Source organism: Venturia canescens, chromosome 4 (assembly GCF_019457755.1).
Source record: "Venturia canescens isolate UGA chromosome 4, ASM1945775v1, whole genome shotgun sequence".
Lineage (NCBI taxonomy): Eukaryota > Metazoa > Arthropoda > Insecta > Hymenoptera > Ichneumonidae > Venturia > Venturia canescens.
In genome coordinates, this window is record NC_057424.1 from 7466607 (window position 1) to 7490658 (window position 24052).

Genomic DNA, 24052 nt, shown 5'->3' on the forward strand with positions numbered 1-24052 from the left:
TGGAGGATTTTAGATGGGATCCATCGGGTGGAAGAAGAGACGAGTATTTTCATGGAGCCCAATACATATATTGAAACGCACGGTCGTGCACGTGAGGTAAAGTGAGTAAGAGGACTCATATTCCGGAGGGCGAGGGACTGACAAATAGAGAAGGACGAATCAGACGAAATGACAGGCGATATTAAAACCCGTCTGGAATGTTTCTCCCTGCGGAGTCCCGCTAAACATTCGGAAGCCGCACGGAAGCGCCAAGACTGAGTTCTCCTTCGCGTCAGCTTTTAATCACGCCTTCCACGTTTCGGGCCTATAAAGCATCACGAGGTCAACGCGCCTCGCGAATATATCCACTAATAAAAGCTTTATTCCGAAAATTTCGAGGCTCTCGATTGCCACTCTCTAAATTATTGAATTACGATCGCGGTCTTTCGAACAAATTTTTGTCTAATGATGCCTTATTTTTTAGTCGGAGAATAATAAAAAAAAAAAAAAGTTGGGATTTCTTGGCATCGCCTCGAGTGACAAACGGAGCGAAAGAACACACGACCCGTTAGCACACTCGAGAGGACGCGCGAGTCCAAAACTGCAAACCGGGGTGGATGGACCTGAAAAGGCTTTTTCCACTTGCTCCTTCGCCCAAATTTCTTCCACTCATTCTTTTCCTGGTGAGCGGAGACTGGTCGGACATACTGGAAAACCGGTGCTTTTTCTCCCCCGCGAAAGCGATGAAATCGTGTCCAAGAGAGTAGTCGAACGAAATTTTCAGAGACTTCGGCCCTCCGTCGCGTCCCCGAGGTCCCCGCGTACTTTCCGCATTCGCGAAAGGGCTCGAGGGTGTGAGCAATGAAAATAAAACATCACGAAATTGAGAAGCACCGAAAGAACAAAGAAATGAAGAGTAAAAAGAGCACAAAAATTGGCGCGAAATTGGGAAAGGAAGCGAAAAAGTACTGCAAACACGAAAATCGAGTTACGCTGGCGCCAGTCCAATCTTCTTTCGCGTTATAACGCCCCTTCGGCGAGCGGCCCCGCCGCGTCGTCCGCGACCCGGGCGCAAGAAAAATAACAAACGAATCATGAAAACTTTTCTCCCGCGGATGATACACACACTTTCTTGACGCTGTTGTGCGCGCGCGCGTGCATACATTCATCGCAAAACGTAACGACAGTCATTTTTTTTACAAATTTACCCATATTTCTCATGCCTCGCCCTTCCAGTTTGTTTGCATTAGTCTCTGCCTCCTGGGTTCAATTCGTAACTTTTTTCGTCGAGTCCGAGAGCGAGCTATTGTTTCCTTTTTTCTCTCATTTCGCGATCGGCATGAAAAAATTGGTGAGAATTTTATTTGTTTCAAGGGAAACACGCTTTTCTCTGCACCTGCACTATTTAGGCGTTCCAACCAGCACGCAACAAGAGGTACACGAACAAGTATATAATTGGTATTTAGTGCACAGTGAAAAAAGCCGGAAGGGAAGAGCCTCTTTCTGCTGGTTAGCTCGTACTTCCGAGGGGTTTGTACCACTGACCCGTCCCTTTATTGGTCGCATAACGATCGCAATAGAGCAAACCACCCTCGCTGTGGAATCCAATTTTGGGATTATCCATAATAAATAAAGGAGTGATGGAAAAAAGAGAGAGAAAAAGGGACGAACGTAATGGCCGATACGTGGCGCGTACGCGGTTGTATTCGCTCGTCTTAGCGTCGGAGGACCGAGGTTCCTTCGAAACCACATACCAATCTCTTCCTTCTTCTTACTTCGGTGATCCAAAAATTCCATCAATTTTTTCGTTTCTCCGCATATAGCCAACGAAATTCCTCGCTTCCCCTGGTTTTATTTCGCGTTCGGAGAGTCCGCTCTTTGAGCAACGAATTTTCGTAGGAACATTCCTCGAATATCTTAAAACCACGCACAGCGCGGCGCATTGTTGCTCTGTATATGAGAATAATTTTCAATATATGAACCATTCGGAAATCTCCGGTATTCAAATCCTATCGAGGAGAAAACTGCGAAGAGTGCATTTCAGGCATTCAGCCTTTCCGAAAAGCTCGCTTTTTAAAAAGCGCTTGAAACGAGGGAGCGAGCCGGTGAGTGCGAGCGCATAGAAGAGGCGTCTCAGCCTTGAGAACGTGAGTTCACTGCGAGACTCGAACCAGCTACATTGCACACCTCCGCGAGCATATTAACACGAAAAAAGAGGCGCGCACCGGCCACGGTAGTAACGCACCGTATTTTGCGGCAAATGCTTTGACCCGAGGAGAGAAAAGGACGTTGCACAGACGCAATTTTACACCCGAGTCATTGCTTATATCGCTCTTACATCGATCTATCTCTGCCCCTTCATTTTTTCGTGACAACATATCATCCCGGTTGCACCAGTTTGCGTTATTTTCCCTCAGGCGTGTATGTTTACGGGCGCGTGCTTTTATTATATCGCGAGAACATTTTTTCCTTTGACCGCTGCCCCGAGTTTAAGGGCCTCGGAATGGTTAACGGGCGAATAAAGGTGATGCGTAAACGCCCCTGCATTAATTCGTAGTTTATAGCCTGACGGAATAAATATTGCGTGTACCGATATCGTATGAATATCGAACAACGCCTCGTGTAAAAGCTCCGCGTATCGCGCATTCTTCGACCTTGCTAAATAACGACCCGAACGAGGCGCCCATCAAATGATAGTTTATCAAAGGACTGTAAAACGCGTGAGTTTCCTCGCTGCATCCTCCACGGATACGCCCTTTCAGCTTCTACCATTCGACCTGTCTATGCAACACACGAATGCGTTACGTGTGCCGCGAATCCTCGTTTATGGCGACGTTTTACGCATTTCTCGCGCATATATATATATCCGACAAACACAAAACCGAACATGCCGCCCGGGGTTGTATTCCGTACACGTGGCAAGTAACCTCAGTATGCACAAAACCTACGTCGGTGTGCGTGCATGTGAGTAGAATTTTGCTGCCGGAACGAGAGATTCGTTACGCGAAGCCGGGCGAGATTCGTTCGTGGCGTGCATGCAAATTCCATAACAAATGCGTCAATTAGCGTGACCCATTGGTCCCCAACCGTTACGTACTTTTATACGTATGTAGGCGCATATTACTATTACTGTATAGGCGCGCATATGACGAGAGAACGAGATTCTGGGCGAATGGAAACGAAGTAACTTGTCGTTCGTACGCGAACGAATTCGTCATTTCTTCGTCGCGTCGTATCTCTTTGTTGCTCATTTCTCGCACGTCATTTTTCCCGAGAAAACCAGCAATGCCGCGATGACGCGAGGCGAACAGCATTACGAATTTGACAGTTTTTCCGTCGCGCGGATCCACCAATAGAAATGATTCGAGAGTGATTTCTTTATCGAATAGCTCAAAATCGTGAGAGCTAAAATTCAATAGAGTAGCGGAGACTGGCTACGCTTGTGCCACGATACGGTTGTGACAGCTGCCGTATAAGCGAAAGTATATGTAAGGGGACGAAAGAGCTACTTTTGCACATGACGCTGAAGTTTCCAACGTTGGAGTCCAACGAAATGATCTAAAAAACTCTCAAATAATTGCAGTAAATCTCCAATTTTCTTCCCTGCCGAATTTCCAATTCGTAATTTTTTGAGCCGCATCAATAATTCGTGAAATAATAAAATAATGAATTAAAAATCTTTTTTTCGTTCATTTCGTTGAACTCCAACGTTGCAAACTTCAGCGTCGCCTTTTGCACGTCCGAATTTGTCTCAAAGTATAGTGACAGCAGTACACGTCGTTAGAGGTTTTTTATGGCGAAAAGTAAGCATTTTTGTTCCATTTCTTTTGATAATTACTGACACAAAAATATACCGAGCGAGAAATAAGAATTTTATCCTCGCATTTAGTCAAACATTGGTAGTTAAATAGCGGTGCTTACTTTATTGATAAATTGTTTTTTATTGACATGGCGTTTGTTAGTTTGCTAAAAAGTGCATTGGGTACGATTGTGACGTAAGCTACAAAGCTTACAATTGTTCCATGTAACAAAGCTACAATGAGATGAAAAGTAGGATCCAAGATGTTTTCGGGCATATACTGAAACAGAATTCAAGCCCCAATTTGATAATTTCTGGTTGAAATGTTGCCAGATTTTATTTCCGTTGTTGCAAAGTTCTAATTGGTTTGTAAAAAAGTCTTATTGCGTTATGTTGTATTACGCTTACATATTGCTTGCAAATAAAGTCATTTCAAACCGTATTCGAGTATTTTTTAACGCGTCATTACCGGCCCCGGGTATCCTTGGGATGTGGTCGGTTGTTCGGTAAAGCTTGCTAACATATTGACAGGACTATGAGCGATCAATCGAAAATCGTTACAACCGTACCCAGTCCCCCCTAGTACGATAACAATGAGCTTTTTAATATCGAGCTTTCCGGAAGGGATTTCCCGGAAGCGGCTTCTCAAAATGATACTAATTGAGGGAGAAGCCACGTGCCGATTATCGAATTTGACTCATCGATGAAATATCAAGCTCACTTAGGATCGCTAATTTAACAAAAAATTATAACAAAAAGCAGGGAATTGGGCCACGTATCCGGCGGTATAATGTGTCTGCTTGAAATAATAAACACGTATGCTCGCGACGTTTCACGTTGTTTGCGTTCGTACGCCTATATTTATATTTGCTTTTCGTTCGCCATATTTTTATTTCCCTTTCCGTTATTGTTCCTCGCCGCCGGTTCTCCGGTTCACTCGGTCGGAGATATCGCGTCGCGATATCGCTCGCGTCTGCTCTCCATCCCCCTGAAAACTCTTCGTCTATCGGGCCCCTCATCCTCGTGCACAATTCAGAGCGCCCGCGATCTTCTTGTTTTATTCGCATATATATATATATATAAATACAGAAATATAAATAGTGCTGGGAGCGTTTCGCTGGTACCGCGGGGGCCAAGCTTCATTAACCATCGACGCGCTAATTAATCGGAAAGGTCCGTCGCGACGAAATGCTCCGCCGGGACCCCGTGACTCCGTTCCCCGTACACAATGCTATCCTCTGACCAGTCTCCGAATCGAGTCTCGTTATTGCTCGATACATCGATACTCCGTTTACGACCGCTCCTTTCCCTCTCGTACTCCATCTGAAGCGCAATTACGTACATTTCCGTTGATTAAATGTTTCGCCATTTTTATACTGCGAACGAACCGCGCTCGTTCAATCGTCCGACGTTGAATCTTCCTCAATCAGTTGTATCTGTGCCGAATAATTCAACGCGACTCTCAATCAATATTATTAAATTAGAGGTGTTTGTAATGGAGCCGCTTTCATTTTACGCGCATCGCCTCTAAATAAGACAATATCATTTTTTTTTTTTTTTTATTTTTCTACCGCACAGCTCTTGAGAACACTAAAGTTCACGTTTATGAGCATAGAGTTTAGATATATATGCAGTTATACATCTCGTGTATATGAAAATAATTTCGATTTAACGCTCAATTATTCGATAACCACGTGGTAAAAAAATTTGATAAAAATTGTATTTGTATACTCGATGCCGAAGAATGTTATGACGAAATTGAATGAAATTCTGATTATTTTGATTTCGTGATTCACCTTCCTTAATAATCAACTTGGCTAATGAACAGCATATATTTGAACTTCAACAAAATAACCGCGTGTAACACAAAATCACGTTCCATTTCTTACGTGGCTTCGCTGCAGTATCTATAATATAATTAAAGCTCTTCTCTTTCATTATGGTACAGACATCGGATTCTTTATTCGCGATTCCTTTGTGGAAAGATCATTCGTCAGCTGTATGACCTAGCCCTCTTTGACGACATGATTATGGCTCATGAAAAGAGCAGCCACGAAAGGTATCAAAGAGGTTTTTCTTTTTTCTTTGCTCTTCCTCTCCTCTCCCTCCTTCGTTTTCCACCCCAAGTTCCGTCGTTCCTAGAAACCTTATTTTCTTCCGTAATCTTTTCTCGCTTTCGCTAGGCTCCTTTTGCCCGATTCTGCTGGCAACACGATCGTTATTTCATCTCCGGCTCGAGCGATTTTCACCAACGCACAACGCTCTTTAGTTCACTTGTCCGTGTGCGCGACCCTCAACGTGTTTATTGCACGTATACGGACGAATACAAGCGTTTGCCGAGAGAATTCGTTAATTGGAACTCGCGTTGGGTTACCATTCTACCACACTCCTATAAGAGCGCACCTCCGATGACATAGGAAACTCTGCAAAGAGAAAACACCGATAGCTGCTGGCCCATTGTCGTTTAGTATGTACTCTATATATAAACGTATAGAAACGCGTGTACAGCAACCCTCTCGTGCAATCAGCGATAGAGTTACAAGTTTGAATTCATCCACGAGCGACGGATGAGACAGGTAGAAGGGCGGAGGGGGGGGGGGGGGCGGGTTAGTTATATGCGAAAATCTCTCGATCTGCAATGATGAGATAGAATTAAACACAATTTCATTAAGCTACCAAAAACAGCGTTAAAACTGCGATTATACTTGGGTGAAAAGATCGCGGTCATTATATTTGGGTGTGAACTTTCGTCGAAATTTGCGCAAGATAAAACGCTTGGATTCGTACGATTATTTTGAGTACGATCGATTTGAGGAGCTAAATGACGAGCGCCTGTAAAATATTAAAATTATCGATCATTCGCGCGGGTGACAAAAAATAAGAGACCCACGGCAAATCGTCAAGGTTTTTAATTGCTTTTTTATGACTCCGACGGGGGAGCATAGATCGCAGTTTCCTCGTCTGCGAGTCCCTCCTCAGGGATGCGTGGATGATACATCACGTGGGCCGGACTAAAGCGTGGGTTATTTTCCAAATTCGCTGGCTCGCCGAGCCACGTCCTCGGCAGAGAAGTTGCCGGCACGAGAGGGATGCAGACCGCGCGAGGGAGATGGTTCGCCCAGGAGGGTGAAAAAAGAAAGAACAGAGGAGATTCTCTTACTGCTTTTCGTGGCGGCTCGCTCTCGACTGAATCCATTAGCCGGCGCCATTAATATCCGCGGTAATGATGAGCGATGAGCTCCCGAGGGAAAGACAAGCTATAGACCAAGTCGGAGATATGAAGAAAGAGAGAGAGAGAGAGAGACCGAGAGTCGGAGAAAAAGACTGAGAGGGAGAACGAGAAGGAAGCGATGCCGAGAGATACACGGAAAATAATACAACGTATATACATATGAAGTAGTAAAAGCTCCGAGTGCTCGAGCACCAGTGAAAGACAAAGATGAAAAATATATATGTAGTACTCGCCGATCCGCGATGTATGTACTGCCTTTACCGTTTCTGTATGGAAGCCCACCAGCACCGACTCTTTGATAAATGTTGCTTTCTTTGGCTTTACGCCAAACAACACGTTGCACAATATCCAACCAACTCCACTCTCGCGCGCGGCGGCCCCTTCCTTTCCCCATCTTTCTCCTCGCGCAACGCCCCCATACACTTTCATCTACGTTCTTCGACTGTAATAGCGTTTCTTTAAGGCGGAAAGAGGGCAAGGCGAGCGGGCAGGGAGGGTGCTATAAGCCATGCCCAGAAACGTTTGTAAACGACGCAAAGGAAGTCATCGCGGTTACACGAACGCACCGGCAAAACGGCAATCGTCGTTTAATCAATTATTCCTCGTGCGTCAATGAAATTTTTGATATTTCTACAAACGCGCGTCTTTATTTGCTTGAATCGCTACGGGCTTCCTGGCACTTGGGTCGAACGTCAATGTATTTTTGGGCTGGAAACTTGGTTCGTTTTCTGCCTGAGTTTGCGAGCTTTCCCTTCGATATCACTTTTTTCGATCGATTCGAAGGTGGTGAATGAAAATGGTTATGACGATCGTTCTCAGTCGTCGAGGTTCTAATTATCTGCGTAAATGTCAAACGTCAGTCATCTTTTTCTTAATCTTCATTTTCTCGAGATCCGACTAGAGAATTTTTTCGTTCCACTGATGGAATATCGTCGAAATTATACCAGCAGCTCGAGGATCAAACAATATTCTCTTCCCCAAGAAGGTTCGCCTTCTCGTTTCTCATTCCTTCTTTTTTCTTTCGCGTATAACTGGTGACTTTTAATTTCGCTTGCAAACAAAGCAATTTTTCACTTTGAAGCGTAAATCCAGTCGAGGCTCCCATCGAGCTCTCGAGTGTCCCGGGAGACCCGAAGAAACCGGGCTCGAATGTTTAGTGAAAAGCTCCCTTACAAGGTCAGACACAATATTAGCCACTTCTGCCGAGGCAAAGAAAAACATAAATGTTTACAACTAGCATCTCATAAAAATTAATAATGACTTCGTTATGTAGAAGCAATTTCTTTCTTCCTCTTTCCGTTTCGAAGGCCTCTCGCATCAAGATTTCCAAGAGCTCGTACCGATCCGGCATGATTACTAAACCATAGCTCCGGAGGATTCGGCAAATATCGATACAATGAAGTTTAACTAATTAACTTAATTGAGAGAAAAAATCGCGTATAAAAAAGTAACCCACGAAGAGCGCGATAGAATTGAAGAAAGCATCGAAGCTCGACGTTGCGCCGACGCACGCGTCCAAAAACAACAATATTTTCGGCTCATTTGTAAGTCGGCACAAAAGCGGCTTTCACAACATAATTTTCCAGCGACCACCAGACTAGCTAGCTCCTCGGTATTAGTTCACTCGCCCTCGTTTCTTCGTTTCCTTCGGGCTAAGGTAATTATAAATGGGAGCGAAATTGGGGTCGGTGGTGCACGCGGCGTGCCGAGTGCCTTGGCTTTCGATGTACGTGCGTTCGTACATACACATGTATGCAGACACACTTATGAAATAGCAGTTGCACGAGAGGGTGGAAAAGCCAGCGAGGCAGAACTTGCTTAGAGGCAAACCAATGAATCCCCGTGTGTGTGTGCGCGCGCGCGAGCTTCCATAGCAAATAACGAGAGAAGAGTGACTCACGTGCCCCCCGTGTGCTATCAAATGAGAAAACGGTGGTGCAAATATTGATGACCGAACTCGGAGCACTCGGAGGAAGCGAGAAAGAGGTCGAAAGTGTCTTCCAACCATTTGTTCCCTGTCATGAGAATCCCTCGCCTCTTCCCCGCCGCTAATATTCTCTCATTATATATAGATACGAAGAGATGAAAATATTGGTGCAACGAGTGCGTTGTGCAGATGCGGCTCTTAATCCGTGTGAACTCGATGGCCATTTGGCTCTCAGCCTCAAAGATTCCCCGACGCAGTCGCCAGTCGAGAATGAAAACATGCACTTTCGTAAATGAGATCGATTTATTTGACGAAGGACGAAGGAAAAGCCAGTCAACTGTTATCGAAAGTGAATTTTGACTTGCATCCGATCAATGTTTATTCTTCAATGACTTATTTGTTTCTTTTTGTTTTTGTGTGTGCTTGCAGATGATCGATCCGTCCTATCACACGAATCCATCGCTCCAGAGCACCGCGCTAATCATCACCTGTGCCGTAGTATTACTCTTAATGGCGGCGATAGTATCCGTCGTCTTCTGGAAGTAAGTACAAACCATAAAAATTTCATAAACACTTGTAACGAGTGGAGGCACATTGTTTTTGTCTTTATTTTTGCGTGAACGTTTCGTAGAAGTAGGGAATTTCTTTCGAGGGAACTCGACTCGAGTCGGGAGCAGCCTAATGTAAGCTTTCTGGCTTCGAAGTCAAAGTTGAGGAAAGAAAAGGATGTTGGTCCCATCGGAAAGCCATAACGCCTGTGCCCCGCTGTGCCGTCAGGACCTCCCTGTGGCCACGAAAGCACAAAGCTTCACTCCGTAAAATCCAAGCTTTGTGGCCCTCTATGTCGTAAGAGATTCCGCGTCGCATAGTCGTTTCTTCGATGGGGAATCGCTCGGGCGTCAAATCGTGCTTCAAGAGAGCAGTCCTTTTTTTACCACGCGGTGCACTATACTCGAAAACCGCTCTCAGCGAGAATCGTAAATGAAAATAAGAGCGAGTTTGAATGGCGTATATACATATAGTAATGCTGCATCAGGGATCGAGCATCCACTGAAAAACCGGGTGCTCGAGAAACGCTGCGCACACAATGTTGAAGAAAGTTAGAATCTCCAAATGTTTATGTGCACCGTTCGCTTGGTGATGAGCTAATAATTAATTCATGAGTCAGCTTGCCGCGGTAAGAAATGGGAGAAGGCCCTTAATCAACGATCTCCGTCAACGCTGCACTCGATTGGCCATTTCGATTTTGAGTTAATACGCCCGATGCTCCATCAGGGAAAATAGCATCCAAGGGACTTTCATTTTCGGAATTTCCTGGTCTGACAATTCTGTGGAGCTTCGCCGCGAGCTCCAGAGGTGGACACCCCCCCGGACGTCGAATGTTCAAAGTTTGCACATTTTCAGGCTCGTTAAACCGTTGTCCTCGGATCATTAGGAATTCGAAGCATCAATATGAAACGGCGATACTAACGCAGAGAGCTTAATCCTCCACTTGTTCGGGACGCTGTGAAATTAGCCAGAATTTCGTCTCCTTGGCGCGCTTCTTTTTTTACCTTCCTCCTTTTATTACCTCGGTAGCCTGCCATTGCCTCTTCAGCACCCTTTTTTCTTCTTCTTTCCATCTCCTAACAGGCGCACTTTTGTCTTCGTCTCCCCCGTAAAACCTCCAGCGACACTTCCCGTCTCGCCAAAGCCTCAACTTTTTCTCGTCGAAGAAGAAACGCGAAGGAGAATCGCTCCGAGAAGGTGCTCCGCCGATAGCGCGTGTCGCGCCTCCGCGCACTCAAAATCTACTCCCTGCGTTAAAATCCTCGAGTGTTCTCTCGCTATACGGGCCGCAACGTTACCAGACGACGCGGAGACTCGACCCTCGATAAGTATTCCTCTCTGGCTACAAAAGTTTTACACACTTTTTGGCCCACTCAATCGACGGAAGCCGTACGGAAGCTCGTACGAAGAGAAACTAAACCGGCGATTCGATCGAAGCTGCGAAACCGCTTTTGCGATTCCATCATTTTTTTTTCCCACTCTGTTCTCACAACACTTGGAACATTTTGTATCCGCGGAGAAAAACAGAAATCGATATACAGTTGGGCCGTATGTCGAGTGACGTGAAATACACTGGCTCATTCGACTTTTAAACTTCGATACAGCCGCTTCCACGCCCTATAAAACTCCAGTGGATCGAAGTGGTGCTACAAACGAGGCCGCGCTAACGCGAGTTTTCACGCGAATTCTCCGAGTGCTCTACAAACAGGGCAGTATACACACGAGCTCGCTTCCTCCCGCTCTGCTCTCACTCTTTGTGTCGTACAGTTGGTGGAAAAAGTCGCAGTGCTCCTGCAGGACTTTATTGTTTTTTCTTCTTCATTTTGTTTTACTATCCGCGCCCAGCCATTTTCCATGACGATGTAAATAATAAAGTGGGGAGCCCGGCAACGCGACGGAGCTTCTGGAAGGTTCGTCCCGCCGCTGTTGCACAAGTCCCAATTTCTTGTTGTTTTCGCTTTTTTCCTTCTAAACACGAATCTATGAATATTTACAAAACTGAACGAATAACAAATGCCATTCAATTGATTTCGATGTGCCGGAGGAAAGAAGGCGACGAGTGAAAACGACGGAAATGGCCTGAGATATTCGTTTTTCCATCGCGCCGTGCGGCAGAAGCCTTCGCTTAGAATTTTAGTGCGGGGAAAAAAAGTTTTCGACTCTAAATTATCCAGTAATGATCGACTCGGGTGGGGATCAAATGTTGGAATGACTAAAATTTCGAACATCTAAAATCTCGAATTTATAAACTTCAAACGATAATATGGAGACGGATAGATTCGACTAGAGCTTTGAATGCCGAAAATAAATAAAGCAGAAACTGCAAGGTTCGAAGTACCTTTACATCGAAAATAGAATGTAACAATCGCCCATAGAACGATGACTAAAATATCGATTTTTCGAAAATTCGACTATCACTCTTTCGATTCATAAATTACTATAGTCAGTGATACTGTGAAAATTCACAATTTTGAAAATATAATAACGAAAGATCAAATATTACTGAGGTTGAAATACTGAAACACCAAAAAGTCGAATGGTCAAAATAGCGAAACGTTAGAAAGTCGATCGATCAAAATAAAGAAATGCAGCGGAGCTCCAAATACACGTATCTCACTCACTCACTTACTCAGACCGGTTATCTCCAATTTTAAACATCGCCATTTTGACTTTCGCCTTTTCGAGCTATCGCTATTCCGCATATCTAAGTTTTATAGGCTCGAAAAATTCACTATCGATCTTTTGCTACTCTATATTCTGGTCTGTCTGTAAAACAATTACTCTCCATTTTGAATTCGAAAATATGAACTTTTGACATTCGTACGGTCTGTAAAAATTGCATTCGAAATGCAAACTATCGAAATATATATTTTCGAATAAATGCGAATTCAAAGAAAAAATATTCGATTAAAGACGTAATCTGCTAAATAGTCGATCAGGAATAAGAATTTCGAATTACTTATTTTTCTCCAATCTTACATGACGAATTTATTAATTTCGAAATATCGACCATTCTACAATTCGGTTATTCGAAATTTCGAACCCCACCCATCGACTCAATTTTGCATGAATAAAGTGTCGAATCCGGTGGTCCGAATCGCGGGACAGCGAAGTTATTAAAATCAATAAATATCGGAGAAAAAAGCTGGAGTCCGATTTTTTTGTCGAGGTTCTTCAAAGCTTCTTCTCGCACAAGATTCTCCAATTATTTTTTGTCTTCTATTCATTCAGCATATTTTTATTTTGCTCAATTTTTTAAACACTTTTCCGTATGAAAATAAATTTGTAAATGTTTTTCCCTCTGGGCCAGCTGCGATAACTGGTTTTCGTCGAGTTTACTGGAACGTCGTCGTGGCTTGATAGAACGTATGTATTAGGGTGGCGCAAAATAATCGACTATTTTTTTTTTTTTTCAGCGTCTCCTATGAAAATATGTTAATTTATCATGTTTCAAGAGCCCCCTCCAAAAATCAAATCAACAAATAAATTTTTAAAGGTCGCTCAAGATTTTTAAAAATTCCAAAAATAGTCTAAATTAAAGTTTTCTTATTTAAAAAATTTTTTTGCTCGATACATCGAAATATTGTGCAGAAAAAACCAATGAGTTTCTGAAATTTTTAACTCAAAACATTCATTTTAAAAGGTCACTCATAATTAATTAAATCTTTTATATGCTTTGCTTTCGATGCTTCGAGAGACCTTTAAATATTTATATTGATTATTCGTTTTAATTTTCACTTTCAATAAGTAAGATTATGGTTAGAAATACACAATGAGATGGAGTAAAAATCTGACGTAACAAGGTGTGATTTTACAATAGGTCGATATTTTTATTTAAACAATTCAAACAATTACGAGAACTAGTTAGCAGAGAAAATGTAATTGTGAATAGAGCATGCCTGTTTAATCAAAACATTTATTGACCCTCATAATGAGTGAATTTGGTACAATACCAAGTGATGTTTTTGAACAATTTTTTTTAATAATTATCAAGTAGATTTTACCAAAAAAAATACTTCGAATTATTGTTTGCGAACAAGTTTATTTTACAATTGAATGAAAGCAAAAATAGCGCAGGCTATTTCCGTGTTTCTGGTCTATTACCTACATTGTTATATGCGATTTTTCCTCCGTTTCATAGTACATTTTAATCGATTATTTTACTAATTGGAACTCAAAATTCAAATTGATAATCAAGATGAATATTTAAAGGTCGCTCGAAACAATAAAATTTAAGTATATTAAAATTAAAATGAATTTTGAGCGACCTTTTAAAGTGAATATTGTGAGTTGAAAATTTCAGAAACTCATTGCTGTTTTTTTCGGTACAAAATTTCGCCGTATCGAGCAAAAAAATTTTTTAAATAAAAAAATTCAAATTTCTACTATTTTTGGAATTTTGAAAAATCTTGAGCGACCTTTAAAAATTTGTTTGTTGATTTAATTTTTATGGAGGGGGCTCGTGAAGCATGATAAATTAACATATTTTCATAGGAGACGCTGAAAAAAAAAATAGTCGATTTTTTTGCGCCACCCTGGTATATATGCTAGGGAGAATGTCTGCTGCACCTCATTGCCTTGGCTTTTCAGGTGTCCCGACGCCTCGCTGTGTGTCGTCTTTCCGCGTTTCTCCTCTTCCGCATGTTTTCGTTCTTCGGCTATATATATGCCTTTACGTATATACATTTATACATGTGCATTTAACAAAGTTGGTTGGCACGGCGTGCCTGGCGCACACGATGCTACGAGCCAAACGCAATCGCTCGCACAACACGGCTCCGCATAGTTTGTATGCTAATCAGAGCCGTGTTCCCCCATCTCTTTGCTGGGGACGGGAGATGCTCTTGCAAGAGATTCACTCGCGCTCATCCTACGCTCGCGTCTCTCTTTCCCTCTCCCTTGTTCTCTCCCGCTATTCCAACCGCTCCCTCCCACGCGGTTCCACTCTCTTTCTCTCTTCCGCTAATTCTCCGTCTCTCTCTCGCTCTCTTTTTCTCACTCTTTGATGCCGCGGTGGTTCGGTACACGCCTCTAGTTTCTCTCGCGGGCATTTACTTTGCCTCGACTCGCCTGCTTCCACACTCTCTGCTCTCGGCATTGTCCGTCATGCCGTGTCCCCCGAACCCCTTCCTTACTTGATCGCTATTTTTCGCTCCGTCCCTCTCTCCCCCTCGCACTATTCCGACCCTCGCTTTTCTCGCCCGATCTCTTAGTTCCGAACTCTTGCTCCTCGTCCCTCGCCCCACTCGAAATACCCCGTCGAGGGTAAACAATTTCACCCCTTGGACTTTTATCCCCGATGTCTTGCACACGCCTCCACTTCAACGACTCTACAGTGCTGTTCTCGCGTAAACCGATTTTTACAACAAAATCCAATTTTCGAGGCTTTCTTTCTCGAGATTGAGTTAAGAGTGATTACTTTTTTCGAGCGCATCCTCAAATTTCCTACTTTCTTGTGATTTTAAACATTGCCTCCTCGTGACTTTGACGGTCCGCGTCAAAGGTACAAAACGCACTATCACGTTTCTTAAGGATCTACACCGTTGTCCCCTGGAAAATTTCACCTCACTTATTCTCATATTGGAATAAAATCTCTCGCTCAAAAAATGCTCGATTACGCGCTTATCGGGTACGAGAGATCTTACTGTACCGCTTCGACCTCGGTCTCCGGTGTCTCGCGAAGCGTCACACCCCGTCGTCGGTCCAGACGTCTTTCAACCCCGTTTTGTTATCGCTAACCAGGAACCCCTGTGTCAGCGTCTCGCCCAGGTTTTCCTCCGGAGGACGATTCGATGGCTTTTGTTTTTATATTTTCCTAAATGTTGGCTAAGCCCATCCGAGTTATTTTCAAAAACAGCTGTTCGACATTCTTCCCGTTTTTTTGTCCGAGTGTTACATTCCCAATCTCACCTTCTCACCGCAAATCTATTTCCTCGATAAAGAAAATTCCATTGGATTCTGTCGAGCTTTAATCGAATTTTATTTTTTCTCCATATATATTCTCAATCAATTGTCACGTTTCATCGAATGCTCGCGCGATAAGCCTACTATTCTTTTCCATAATTCCCGATAAATACCCGCGTGTACTATAAGCTTCAGTCACCCACACGTGTCAATTAGAGCGTTTTTTTTTCAATCACAGACCACAAAGCTTGGTTGGAACTACACATATTTTGCAGTTTGGCGAATTCGCCTCGCAGCTGCAATTCCGCCCGTGTATATATACGCGTTACGGGGATATAATTGACGCCGACATTCATATTAACGTTATATCCCCGCTTTTTCCGATTATACCGCATATCATCGACATCCGTTTGCACCCTCTATTCGAACTCATTATTCTTCAGGTTTTACCGAGCAGTCAGCGCACACGTTGGAATGCTGACAAAAAAATTCGTATTCCATTTTATTTTCAATCATTCCTCGTGTATTGTGCGTTGTTCTCTGCTCTGCTACGAGATCGCGCACATGGGGCATTCGCCTCACGAACGCACGCGTTATTCGTTCGTAACTCGGGCGGCTCTGTTGAAATCGAAGCTAAAAAATCATGCGAAGTATCTTTTTTAAAAAGATTAAAATAGACTACGAACTAATTGAATTATCAAACAAAAACCCATTTTCATTGTCGACGCAATGAAAATCGTGGGTGCGATAAGTTATAAAAACTTGAATGGATTTTCAAACTTTATTGCTGCTTTTAGTATTATTTGCCAAGCAATTTGGATAGCCCGCGTTCAATTGCAGTTGATTTAATTGATTCGTCTTGATGAACGAATGACCTGGATATTTCGATTCTAATTTACGTCACGAACCCGCGGGAATGTCAACGTTGATAATTTTCTCATTCGCGCGATCATTACTTTTGAGAAGATAAATGAATTTAACAATTTATTCGTGAAATTGCCGAGCGAGTAAGTAGCTCAGAAAAATCGATGTACCGAAAATATTTCATACCTTACAAATACGACTACTTCGAATCGGATATATCATTTCTGGCGATGTGCGGAATGAAAAAAAAAATGAGAAAACACTGGGCGAAGAATCGGAGAAAAATACAATTTTTATCACTCGCTGTTGCTCGGCTTTATTTAACTCGCCGGGATCTCGATCCTCCTATATACGAGAGATTCTCTTGCCGTGTACTCTCGGCACTCTCAGTGGAAGAATTCGTGCGCGATGATACGGCGTGTGTCCTGGTTGGCTGAGCACTCGCTCCTTCTATCCGAGAAATAGCCCGTTTTTTCTAGCATCTATAGATATTTAAGGCGAGAACTCGAAAGCTCACCTCCTCCGGGCCATGCGTCTTCTCGTAATCTAACCTATATTTTCTCTATTTCAACTCGACGCCGGCTATCGGCCACCTCTTTTCGGCGATCCTCCTTTTCCGGCTTTCCCCGTGGCTCTTTCCTGCTCCGCGACAGTCCGGTGGTCGCCCGCACCATTCGCCCAATTCTTCTCTCGTTGTTTTTCCCATCGACGACCTCGATCTTTTTCAACAAACTCCGTACACGCCGCACACATAAACGCTCCACGTGTGTGTTGACCCCTCGCGAACGTAGCGAGGCGCAGCTCCGTCTGACTTTGGTAGCGGGCCGATGTCCTCGTATACATTAATAAAACTAGCACGAGCGGGTATTACGATCGGGAGAGAAGGAAACCCAGAAAAAGAATATTTCATACAGATTATCGAAAACTGATGCACGCTCAGTGGGAAGACTTTGCACAAATTTATCAGCGCGATTTAAAACTCATTGCGACCTCCCTTCGAATCTCCTTCTTCGATCCCACGCCTCCGTTATTCCGCTATCGCACAGTTTTCGAGCCCCCACTTCTCAGAGTAGAGAAAAAAAAATCCTCGAGACTTTTCCTACCTGATACGAACTAATGTCTCGTGCGGCTGAAATTATTCAAAATTCTAGTCTGGGGGGAAGGGCTCGGAAAATTATGGGGAAAAAGGTCTTGTGGATGTGTAAGAGTTGCTCCCGCAATGGCGCACCGGCATTAAAACCTGATCCGGCACTTTGCGGGCCAAATTGAATTTTCACGGACACCACGCTCTTCGCTTTTCTAACGTGTACTCTCTTTATTATGGATGTGTGTATATGTATATAGAGCATAATACATATGCCAGTGTGCAGCAAGAGAAAGAAGAAGCAGCAGGAGAAAGAAAGAGGAATATATTCCGAGGGTATGGTACCGGTGATAAAACGAGGCGTTTTACTTAACCCCATTATCTCACGGAGCACCCGACACTCGACTTTCCTTCGGAGGTGTCGCGCCAAGCCATTCTTCTATCCATCTCTTCTTCTCCTTTTCGCGCTCTATCTTTTCGAGTCCGGCGACATACAGGTCGTCCCAAAAATCTGGGCTGAAAAAGCGCTCATATGAATCGACGGGAAATCCCGTGCTGAACGAGGCTCGAAGTGTCCAGCTGATTGGTGCTTTTGCTCCGGAGGATTAAAGAGCCCGAAACAACGAACGACGCTCATGCGTGTGTATTCGAATTCCGTGAATTCGAAATTACACTCCCGATGGTCAAAAACGAGTCGACGGAGAGCTCGAATAAAAATACGTGAATAACTTTGAATTCCGCATCGGCATTTTTATAAGCTCGATAAAATGTCAGATTTTGTGTGATTTTTTGGGTACCCTGTACAGAAATTGGAAAATGGACGTTGAGCGTACAGCCATTACGGCACAGGAGACTGGCACACGCGACTGTCAGAGCAAGAGCTTTTATAAGTTCCAGAGGCCTGTATACCTATGCGATATGGAACGATCGCTGGCGGAGCTTTGAAGCTCGAGGAATATTTTCAGTCTGGGCGTCGTCGACTTTTGCTGGACCATCTCTAAGAGACGTTTTTATATACTTTGCTATTGCTCCTTCTCGGTCCTACATAAAACTGCAGTACGTGTATATTCGCATTATGTACACATAAGTTGGCACTTGGTTACAAAGATCACGAGGCTTTACGATCGTTGAGAGGCTGCAGTGTGCACTTTGTTATTAGAATGCGCAGCGGATCGTGCCGTAAGAAACACTTTTCGAGAAACTTTAACCAAACGACTGTCCTAGCTGCACCACCGCGTTGCGCGATTCAACTTTTTCGTGGATCGACGCGGAAACGAGATGCAGGTGCATGCGCGACGAGCCGGGTGGAGAAAAATAAATGAGAAATGGAGCAGCATCACGAAACGGGAGAGACACTCGAAACCCATCGACCAAAGACACTTTTGCCACAGAAATATCGCGGAGAACGCGTCTCTCTTACTCGCTACTAATTAACCAAAAAATTATTCATTCGATCAAACGGAGAAGTGAATTATAAATTATTTGAAAGACACTGAGAGAAGGGCTGTTACGTACGTTTAATGCTACATTATTGAATTTTTCGTGATGTCGAAATATCTCAGTTCAAAAAAAAAGACGGTAGATGAAAAAATGGTCGACATTACGGCTCCGTTCGCTTGGAAACGATCGTGCTCTTTCAATTAAGCAAAGAAGTTTTTATTTCGATGAAATATACCACGACTCGGTTGATGTGAAAAGGAGTGTTGAAAATTCGAGAGCAAACGATATTCGTAACGACTTTCTCCGTTTTCTTTGAGCAGACAAATTTTCAACGATTCAATCAACTTTATACTCTCCCACCAGGAGACTCGTCACTCAAAGCTTTTCCGAAAGCACTCATATTTATATGTCTACATTCGTGCATAATTCTGTGCATACAGTACAGAATTATGCAGTCTTCCGAGCGTTCCAGCACTCATTCGCGTCGTCCTTCAAATCACTGTTTCTCTTCGCATCAAGGTCGCTAATAATCACAGAGAATAAGATGCGATCCGCATTGCATGAATTTCCGCATTTCTCATTCACTCGAAAATCCAGCAAAGTGCTCCTCGCGCACTCGGAAGATCGAAAGCTTTTTTCTCCTTCTCAATCTTTCGCTTCTCTTCCCCAGTAGCCAAACAAGCCCGTAGCATCAATAGGGCGACGTCGCTTATTTCAGCCTTTCAGCAAACAACCAATTACGGAATCAGTCCGCCCAAGTCGATCGCACTGTAACGCCAAGTTTAAATCCCATTCCGCACTCGCTCTCTTCGCTCTCCCTTCTTTCTCCCTTTGACCTGCTTTTTAACTTGGTCCCTGTGCCCCACTGAGCAGCCCTACATCCTCTCGGAGCTGATGCCACGTTTACACACAACCCTCTGCATCTTGTTAAAGCTAACACAGGGATAAGTAACTCGAAAAATCTTTCGTTTCTTTTTCCTATGCGAAAAAAAGACTTTTTTTATCAATCATGAAGAATTTCTGGTTAACACAGAGCTTCAAAAATGTTTTATTCTCAGGAAGAAGTGTCTGCGTCCTCGTTGAAAGGTGTTTCCCACTAGTGCTTCAGTAGTAATCTCCGGCAATTATGTAGAGTGGCAGACGTCTGGTCCGACGCTGTAGCTAACTAAAGATGCTTTTCTCGACGAGAACACCCGCACGCATGCGAAGCCAGAGGTAGGAAGTTCAGCTGCCGATGTAAGAACTTAGCGCAGGAGCTCCTTTAGGATTCGACTGGAAAAAGTCGGTGTCGCGGTCGCGGAGCTGCTTGTTAGAGAAACGACAGTAAAATGTTGACGTCTTGTTCATTCTTCAAAGATGCTCCAAAGAGGACGCGTAGATCAGTCGTTATATGAACATCGTCGAGGTGCTTCCAAGTTGATGAAGAAAAAACGTTGGGTCAGGAATAAGAAAACTGCCGGGGTTTTCACCGCGAATACACTTCCGTGCATTATCTGCGCCTTAGCATCCTCGTAAAAACTCATAACGATCGCACCATCCACGGAGAACACTTACAAATGAATACACATTTGTGTGTGTGTGTGTGTGTGTGTGTGTGTGTGTGTGTGCGCGCGCGTGTGTGCGAGGGGGCTGAGAAGAGTTAGCAGCTCGCCGTGTTCTTGTTTTGGCACAGCAGCAAAAAGAGACGCAGGAACAAAAACCTTGGCAAGATACAAACGCGTGTGTGTGCACTTACGAGTATTGAAAAATAGAGTCGAAGAACGCGATGGCCGAGCCACTGAGTAGATAATGGAAATTTTTAATACATAGATTGCATCCGGCATTGTCCCATTGTTGTGCACATTTATTGAAAATTGATTGAATGGGATGCGAGGAAGAAACATCGATTCCCACTAGTCATCGTGCCGGGGAAATATTTCTCACTGCAAATATATTTGTATTGATTTTCTCGCGGATCAAAAGTATCGCGCGCTCACATCTCGGTCGTTCCGATTGAAATGCACGTGTACAGAATAAAAACGGAGTAAAGGTAGCCGGAATAAATGTACAGGGCTTTCGTCGTAGAATTTCAATCGTCGCGAAAAGCTTAATCGGATTTGAGCTCGCATAGCAACGGCGTATGTCCAAGGGCTCTTCGCAAATGGAAAATTCGATGCACGCACTTCCGGTTTCCCCGCAGAACGCGGTCGTTTATGCACTTTCAGCTTATCGCGAAACATAATCGATGCAAAATCATGGCCCCTCGCGGGATCTCGCATTCCCCATACAAGTCCGTGAAGAGAAATACACTTGTATCAAGGGTCACAAAGAATCGAAGCGCAATCATTATAGCCCATTGAATGTAGAGTGACTGGACACGATCGCGCGGCAATGAAAACTCGGAGACATCCAGCATGGAAGAATTAAAGAGGATTCGAGCCGTCCATATATCCATGAAAAGAAAGAAAGGGGGAGGGTTAAATTGGAACATGACTGTGTAACTTTTATCCGTGAAATCGAATGTGTGTGTGTGTTTTTTATTTTTATTTACGATTCGAGCACCACCGGCACTTGCCCAAAAACGATCAAATGAAATGCGCTCGCGTAGCTATAGCCAAACATACACGCAGATATATGAATCCACGAAAAGGTCGCTAGCGAGTATTTCCGCAGCGCTTAAGGGCGGCCACACACCCTCGAACCCGCTCTCTCGTTTTTTCTATGGGGAACGATTACGAGAGCTTTTTTCTCCCCTCACCGTTCTCTCCATCTCTTTTCTGATGCACCCCCGGTGTGCTTGGTAAAAAAGGGTGACGAGGGTGAAAACATCGAGTGTGTATAGCCACCCTCGGTTTCCCCCCGCCCCGGCCTCGCGATGTGCATTCCATTGAGGCTCGATCCGCGACACCCACGTGCCTTCTCCATGCACCTCTTTCCTGGCTATTCATCCACCTATATTTATATACATGGAGAAAAGCAGCCGAAAGCAGCTATGTATGTGTGCATACAAATGAAGGGGCGCTCGCATCGAGCGTCACGTACAGAGCATCAAGCTTCACGAGCCCGAAACAGCGCAGCAGTTTTTACAGTACTTATTTTTTAACCTTTCTCTCATCCCTCCATTGAACCGGGCGTGCGAAACAACAATGGTAATCAAGGACCATTGTGCACACTCACTCGGGAGAGAACGGCCCTTTTGGAGTGGCGCCTGGTGAGTCTCGCGCACACGGAACACGAGCCATTGAGAAAAAGAGAGAGAGAGAGAGAGAGAGAGAGGGAGGGAGTGAGCGAGACAGCGAGCAAGTATAACTTCGAAATAGGCGATGTATAGACAGTGTGTGTTGATCCGTATATATGCCTGTGTCTACATCAATATCTATATAGAGCAAACGTTTCCGTGATAACGTTTCCAACTTGTGGATGAAAGGGGTCAGGACCCTCTCAGCAATAGCAGTGCGATGGGACGAACAAACCCCCGCAACAAACTCAAATTTCTCGAACGTTTGTATTCCAAATTGGGATATATCGAGCTATTGACGAAACAACAAATGTTTAGAGAGCTTCGAACGATCGGCGATGTGGTGCGTCCCCTGAAATATTGCTGCACAAGAGTCCCATCGGCCTGAAAATCTTTTTTATTCGGTTAATAAAGTACAGAATTGTTACGATCATTCGCCAACCCCCAGGAGTTCGGCTCTCCCCGATACCGCGTTCTCGATCCGGGAACATGTCCTTTTTTCCATTTCTCCCAAGAATCGCTGCGCAACAGACCTTTTCTTAGCATATGTCTGCGCACTCGAGAGATAACGTTTGTTATCCGATTCAGCCATCATATAATAAGCACTATTCCACCATTGCTATACACGAGCCAGCAAGACGAACGTCTTGTCGTTATACGTATACACGCGCTTGGAAATATAGGCGCAGAGAGAGCAGGAGATGTTCGCACCGCTGTAGCTTCTTCGCGCGTATGCTCCTGCTGGCAAAGCAACTCCAACTACGGATAATTTACCCCGGTGGCAGCCTGAATGGGTTATAATTGGTGATGACAGGCGTTCGCGAGTCTCTTGCCTTATTCAACCAGACTACTCATGCTCATCTCTCTCTCTCTCTCTCTTTCAGCCTCGTTTCCTCTCTCGAATTTCCTCGCTCCTCTTGATCTCCGTTCGGGGTCGAAGACACCGAGACTCGAGGCTCCCGCACTTGATCTAACTAACGACAGCGACAACTTGAGGCGCCCTCTCTGTATAAGCCGTTTATGTGTGTACCTGCCAGCTGTCAAAATGATATTTGCCGCGTCGTTGTAGCAAAATTTGGATGATTCGAGTAACGCCGCTTCAAATTTCAACGATTTCGATTTGTAACAAACAGGCATATAATTGGGGCGCACGCGTACACTATTTCGTTTATCGACTTTTATGGTTGCCGTCTCTCAGCCTGTTCCATCGCTACCAAAGCTGATCACGGAGTGAGTCACATTTTTATGTTCTCATATGTTATTTCGAGAGGTGCGATGGTCGTTGAAGTATTCTCATGGGAACACGTAGTGTGAACAATGATATGAAAAATCTTGTAGGCGATTCCAGATTAACGCAGTCGTCAAAGTCTCCCTCGAATGAAATGGAGCAGGATCGTTTTAAAATAGGACTTTTACTAGCTGAGAATATCGACGTAGAACGCTCTCCTCTCATCCCACTTTTCCTCAGAGCTTCTAGGATCCGCAGTCTTTACATTCTCATCGTACGTATAATTCTGGCTGAGTGGAAAGCTCGTGCCTTCCCTGCTTGCTTCGTGACGTCAAAGTTTTAAGCTCTTACGTACCACCGTGTAACACCATTGCGTGAATTTCTGGCTTATCTGTGCTCCGTCTCCCTTGTTTCACTCATCGCTGTATTTGCAGTGATCTATGCGGGATCAGAGTTAAGTCGGACGTAAGTAATGGCTGTAGTTGAGGCGAATGGAAGCGAAGTGTCTCAAATAGGGTAATATGGGGCAAAATGGACACTTAAGGATTTAAGCAAGTCTCATTGATGAGCATATGATCTTTCAACTATTTTTGAGTCCCAAAATTGATGCCCAGTCCTTGTTTCCCGAATTTCGTAAAAAAAAAAAAAATTTCGGGGCAAAACGGACACGGCCCCGTAGAGGCATGAAAATCGAAAAACCGACATTTTTCGAAATACAGCCGTTCTAAGCGACTGTTCCTGAATAGAATGTCAACTCGGTAATATGGGACAAGAAATGGAACCACTCAGGCTCCATTTCTTGGATGTAAATGAAAAAAAATGAGTCAAA

At 44.1% G+C, this 24052-nt stretch overlaps 1 protein-coding gene across 6 annotated transcripts in view; it reads left to right on the forward strand.

Moving 5' to 3' along the window:
* Positions 1–24052, forward strand: part of pxb — a 289206-nt gene that overhangs the window by 234158 nt on the left and 30996 nt on the right. For all 6 annotated transcript variants that reach the window (XM_043416385.1, XM_043416383.1, XM_043416386.1 and 3 more), the window contains one exon: positions 9367–9479. In XM_043416385.1, the coding sequence (XP_043272320.1) occupies positions 9367–9479 (113 nt within the window). The remainder of the gene's footprint in view (positions 1–9366; positions 9480–24052) is intronic.